This window comes from Priapulus caudatus, unplaced genomic scaffold (assembly GCF_000485595.1).
Source record: "Priapulus caudatus unplaced genomic scaffold, Priapulus_caudatus-5.0.1 Scaffold494, whole genome shotgun sequence".
NCBI lineage: Eukaryota > Metazoa > Priapulida > Priapulimorpha > Priapulimorphida > Priapulidae > Priapulus > Priapulus caudatus.
In genome coordinates, this window is record NW_014577555.1 from 144,960 (window position 1) to 151,474 (window position 6,515).

The 6,515-nt window shown below is 46.2% G+C and overlaps 1 protein-coding gene across 1 annotated transcript in view; it reads right to left on the reverse strand.

The window, feature by feature from the left end:
* Positions 1-2,342: 2,342 nt before the first annotated feature.
* Positions 2,343-6,515, reverse strand: part of LOC106810994 (GTP-binding protein Di-Ras2-like) — a 10,441-nt gene continuing 6,268 nt past the window's right edge. Inside the window, exons 2-3 of the mRNA XM_014814499.1 lie at positions 4,668-4,843; positions 2,343-3,285 (exon numbers count right to left, since the gene is read on the reverse strand). Coding sequence (XP_014669985.1) covers positions 2,824-3,285; positions 4,668-4,805 — 600 coding nt within the window. The 5' untranslated portion in view covers positions 4,806-4,843 and the 3' untranslated portion in view covers positions 2,343-2,823. The remainder of the gene's footprint in view (positions 3,286-4,667; positions 4,844-6,515) is intronic.

The window sequence follows — 6,515 nt, forward strand, 5'->3', positions numbered from 1 at the left end:
TCGCCAATCGCTGACGCGCGTAAGTAAATCGATCGCGTCCACACACGACGTCAGGACGCACGCACGCTGACGGCACGCACGCCACGCACAACACATCACACACTACAAACACAACACACCAGACAACACAGACAACCGGACGGCCACCACGGGACCACGTAGTTGAAGGGGCTAACGTGTACAGCGAAACGCACAGACCCGGATCACATAACCTCTCCCTCCACTCGTGGGCGGAGGTAACAATAAGATAGGCATGTAGAGTATTATTAGGGTCAGTCCTGATACGTATATTGTAATTATAATGTTATAAGTTGTTAACCCCGTTAAGTGCTGCCTACCTTACGCGCCGAACACAGCATCATCGACAAAGATGGTCCCAGCACTTGGGAATCCCAAGGAAATAAAACCTTGACATCGATATCAAATTAACACACATACTGAGTTTTTATATGGATTGAATTTCGAGCGCTGTTAAGTTGTTAATTTCGATGAAAGTGGTCCAGGGGCTGTGTTAGCTAACGTCAAGCTGGGGCTACCTTTGTGTAAAGATGAAAAGTGAGTGCGAGTAAATAGTTCAGCGGGGCAAACATTGAACACCGCGGGCCAAAAAAAATGAAATGAGAATTAGGCTATATGGCAATCTTATTGACAAAATTATTTTTGCATATTTTTCTGTTGATGAATAAAATATTTTACAAAGTATTTGAATATTTAATACATGAAATAGGAGTCCCGCAGTAAATTGCAAATCGCTGACTTGAAATTGTAAAAAAATACACACACAACGTTCAAAATAGCCCCTAACACAGGGGTTTCTTTGAACAAATAAAAATCCAAAAAAATTATCACATCACTTTAACCAATCTGATAATTTATACAACCATTCTTTTGATTCAAGTATAGCCCCAATATAGCTCACCATTCAAAGATTTCATTATACCATGTGCAATATTTTTAAAAAAATATCTGAAAAGTGTTCAAAGTAGCCCCAAGCTGACGGTACATCACTCATTTTGGGCGATCCCCCCTATTATTTGCAAGAATCTTCTTCTCTTTACCTTTTTCTTGCAAAATGATGGAGGGGGGGGGGTGACCCCCCCACCCCACCCATCATTTGCAAGACATTTGCAAGATGTTTCTTTTCTTTCTTTTTCTTTTCTTCTTCTTCTTCTTCTTTTTCTTTTTCTTTTTCTTATTTCGTTAATTTTCTTTTTCTTTTTCTTCTTCTTCTTTCCTTTTTCTTGCAAATGATAGGGGGGGCGACCGCCCCCCCCCCTGCCCCCCCTGTGGCGCCGCCCCTGCATGTAACCCTTCCTTATACGTATTAGGTGATTATGTCTTTTAGACTCGCATGAAGAATCCGTAGAATTGCTAATCTTCTGCTAGAGAGGGAGCGATCGCGCACTGAGACTGTCTTACAAACCTGCATCAGATCATCGGAAGTCATCACATATTGCTGTTGACAGTCGCTCTACGGCTTCTCTATGACCTCCCGATGGCCGCGTGCGTGCGTGCGTGCGTGTGTGCGTGCATGGGAGTGTGTGCGTGCGTATGAGAGATTATCTGTGCGTACGTCTGGGCATGTGTGTGCGTGCGTGCGTGCGTGTGTGTGTGCGTGTGTGGGTGTGAGAGAAAGGAAGCGCGTGCGCGAGCGCGTGTGTGTCGCGCCCACCTACTAATAAGCCCGCGTCGCTTCCACTAGATACCTATAGACACATGTCTTAGCTATACTCTCTGTGAATATTGAGTTTGTTAAAGCACGAATAGTTTAATTAATTACCAAAAATGTACGCACGGTATCGCTCATAGGCTAATATATACGCGCGGCTATGGCCCGTAGGATAGTGTACTAACTCTAATATCTCGCGAACGATTTGTTACATTTTCTAAAATTCTAGATACATATAAACACATGTCTTAGCTATGGTCTCTGTGAATTTTGAGCACGAATAGTTTAATTCATTACCAAAAATATACGCACGGTATCGCTCATAGGCTAATATATATACGCGCGGCTATGGCCCGTAGGATAGTGTACTAGCTCTAATATTTCGCGAAGGATTTGAGTTAAGCTACAACTGTGCCAAGTTTGAGACTTTTGTCACTTCTGTAACGATTCGGCCCATATTTTGCACTAAAGGTAGGGGCACACGAGCGATTTTTATCGCCCGATCGCCGCGAATTTTAAAATCGCTCGAAAAATTCGCCCGTGTGCCCGTTCACGTCGACGCCGATTTTAATCGCCCGATTTCCATCGCTTGCGTACGGCGCATGCGCTTGCATGCGCTTGCACCAGCTAGCGCCAGCGCGCCCAACAATGAATCATCGTGTTCGAACGCGATTGTTTTTAGCAGCCAATCAAGTGTAGTAGCAACGAAAGCTAGGAAAGCCGTTGGAAGCGGTTTGACACCGTACAGTGTGTCCACTCTCCGCAAGTCCGCGGTCCGCAAGTGTACCACTTTTCATACTTTTTTCACATTTTGAACGATTTTTTTCAGGGAGGCAGAGAAGCAGAGAGGCAGAGAGACAGGGACGTAGAAAGACAGTCCGGGCAGGGAGGCAGGCAGGGAGGCAGGCAGGCAGGCAGAGTGGCAGGGAGACAGAGACTCTATAGAGTTGCATGCGACGCTCGCATCATGTGTCCTGACCTCGTACCTGACTCTCAACCCTCGACCGGACCGAATATCCTGTGTCTCTTAAGTATCAGACCGGATATCCCGCGTCTCTCTCGTAACGGACCGGATATCCCGTGTCTCTCTCACGCACCGGACCAGATATCCTCGTGTCTCTCTCACGTACCGGACCGGATACCCTGCGTCCATCTCACATGATCGCGCACTTGCCCTTCAACATTTCCTTTCGCTTCTGCGATCGCGTCTTCTTCGTCTCCAGCTGCAGACTCATAGTCCTTCGCTTCTCTAGCTGCAGCAGCTCCTGGAACAGTTCCTTGACGTTGTGATTGGTCTTCGCCGACGTCTCCATGAAGGCACTCGTCCACTGCTTGGCGAGGTTGATGCCATCCTGCACGGACACCTCCCGCGCCGTCTCGTCGCACTTGTTGCCGACGAGCATGATGGGGATGTTGTCGGACGTGTCGCCCTTGATCTGTCGTATCTCCTCGTAGATCGGCTTCAGTTCCTCGATCGACTGCTTGCTCGTGATCGAGTATACGAGGATGAAGGCGTGACCCTTGCTGATGCTGAGGCGCTGCATCGCGGGGAACTGATGGCTGCCCGTCGTGTCGGTGATCTGCAGCGTGCAGATGTTCTTGTTGCAGCTGATCACCTGCGGATGCGTAAAAGGTGGTGTTTATACTGTTCGAATTGGATCGATTGTGCGCTGCACGGGCGATTCTGATGAAAGTCGGATTATATATTAGTTTGGATGTTTGCATAGGGGAGCCGTGGTGTCCACGATCTAGCTTGCGCGACGTAGCGGGGACGGTCTCTAAAACTGATAACGTCATTCGATGTTATCATGGCTAGCATGAATCTACGATGCGGCACGTGAAAGCGCCGCCTAGCGGAATTGTGGTGAAGCGAAAAGGAATGATAACGATCGGGAGAGATGCAAGCGACCAGAGCGCGGCGCTGACGTAAAATACTTTTAGTGTAGCGATTGAGCGTGATTATCTTTCGTCAATCTATGCTGTGAATTTCAGAGCAGTTTTTGTGCCTAAAGTCATTGAGTAAATTGTGTAGGAGCGACTTTCCTTTAAACGCATCCAATAGCATCGCGGAAATAATAGACAATTGATAGGTCCCCCGTCGATATATACTGCGATACAGGATATAAATGTGCCAGTACTGTGTTCAGGCATGCGCTGTGAGACAGAACAAGCACATGAGTTCCAACTGCGGATACGTCACGTCATTTTCATTGCGAAACCGCCATTGCTAATTTAAATAATTATAACGAATCCCAAAATGACTTAAACGCAAGCGCAGGGAATTGATGCGTTAATATTGACTGCAGACGTGCGGCGTGACTACTAAATTAAAGACTAATCGAGCCTTTGCACGCAAATCACGAAGCAAGCATTAATGAGAAATTCTCATTAAAAAACGCGCAATCAGCTTTGCTAAATTCAATGATTATGCGGTGCCTGCTACTGTACCGAAGCTTCCCGTATCGCTGCTTTGTGATCGGCGTTGCGACTTACTTATCTTCAGACATCCGCATTAAAGCATAAATGAATCAGACGAGTCAAGCTTTTGTCCCCAGATTATGGATTATATGCATATATATGAATACTGCATCGATTAACCCTATGCGCGTGCGTGCGTGCGTGCGTGTTTCTGTGTGGATTAAATGTCTCTAATTGCGTCTATGATATACACGTATGTGTACGTGGGTGTGTGCGCGTGAGTGCGTGTGTGCGCTTCCGTGTGCGCGTCCGTGTGCGTGCGTGCGTGCGTGCGTGCGTGCCTGTGCATGCGTGTGTGCGCGTGCGTGCGTGCGTGCGTGTGCGTGTGCGTGTGTGCGTGTCCGTGTGCATGTGTCCGTGTGCGTGTGTACGCGTCCGTGCGCGTGTGTGCGCGTCCGTGCGTGTGTGTGTGTGTGTGTGTGTGTGTGTGTGCGCGCGTCCGTGCGTGTGCGTGTGTGCGTATGTGCGCGCGCGTGCGTGTGCGTGCGTGCGTGCGCGACGCGCGCCGTACACCGCTTACCTGTCGATAAGTATCCTCTATCGTCGGTATGTAGCTCTCCCTGAACGTGCCTCGCACGAAGCGAAGCACCAGTGACGACTTCCCCACGCCTCCCGCGCCAAACACGACCACCCTGTAATCGTTACTAGGCTCCGGCATGGCTCCAACGACGAATCTCTCAATGTTTGCTTCAGCGCCTGCGACAAGAAGAAATCACCCGTTATAGAATCTAGTTACAATCACGAGGGAATACTAAACAGGGGGGCATATCACTCCTGCTGCTATATGCAAATCGTGTGTACCGGGGCATGGTTCGAATTTATCTCTCGATGTTTGCCTCCACGCCTGCGAAACGAAACCAGCATCCACCTGTTATAAGCTCTGGTTACTACCAAGGGTAAATACCGAACAAATGTAAATTACTCATGTGGCTATATCAGAGACCCGACATGATTTCAACTAATCCGGCTTTAAGCTCCGCGACGCGAAACCAACATCAATGTTGTAATTTTAATTACCATTACGGTCTCTAGAAGTGGATCTATAAAAGCGGACTAGCCATTACATTCTCTTCGCTGTATAACATTAAGAGTAGGTATAGCCATTATAGAGGCGTAGTAGAATAGGTATTAGCAAGCATTAGCAGGTAGCTAGTCCTGCGAAAACAATGACAATTTAATGACGCGCTCTTATCTATAATCCTAGCTTATGATAATGATATATGATCGTGGTATATGATCGTCCATGATCACGGTATATGATCGTAAACGAAGAAAGAAACGAGGCACGCACGTTGATATATAACGTGGGGGAAAATCAGTAGAATTAGCCACAGTTGCTCATTATCTGGGGTCGTCATATTATTCCAAGTAAAGAAATGGTTTCTAACGACTCTCGAAATCACTATACGCATGCGTGCCTCACGTGATCACGTGACCGGTGTGAGTCGTCGCCATGATGGTAAGTTATTAATATTATTATTATTATTATTTCCAAAGTGGATCACGGCATTAGCCGGTGGCTTCTGGGTTGACCGTGTCCCAACCTGGGACATAAGGATTCACTCCAGAATTTTTCGCAGGATGTGTGCTTATTATTATTATTATTATTATTATTATTATTATTATTATTATTATTATTATACGTAACTACGTTTTAAAAAGCAAAAGGTCTGACGTTGGCTGCGTTACCTTAATTAACAGAACGCATGCGATATTGTGAACAGCAATTACCGTAAGCAATTTCACCTGTTCGAAATACTGCTGCATGCGTGCTAGAATCCACTAAGACGGATGCCAGAGTAGGAGGCTGATATAATTGCCTGCTTGGAAACAGTGTCCACACCAAAGAGATAACCCTGGTTATGCGTATATACGCGAGGAAAGGTAACCCGGATTATGTGTCTACACAAGAAAAAAAGTCCGGGTTTATGCATCTATACCAAGTAAAATAACCCGGGTTATGTGTGTACGCGAGGAAAAATAAACCCGAGTTATGAGTTTCAAGCTGCATAAACTCGGGAAATACTCATTTTTTCCAAACAATAGTATAAAACCGGCTTATGTGACCGAATCTCCGACGGACTGGCAAAAATTCCAGTGACCCCACTAAAAAATAATAATTCCTACTAATTTGACAGGCAACACATCGCCCGCTCGTTTGTAATTAATGGAGAGACAGCGGCAAGAAAGGAATGAAGCTTTTGTGCAGTACTACATGTTTGTATGGTATAGTGTGTAGGGCAGATATATATATATATATATATATATATATATATATATATTGTGTGTGTGTGTGTGTGTGTGTGTGTGTGTGTGTCGTGTGTGTGTGTGTGTGTGTGTGTGTGTGTGTGTGTCGTGTCGTGTGTGT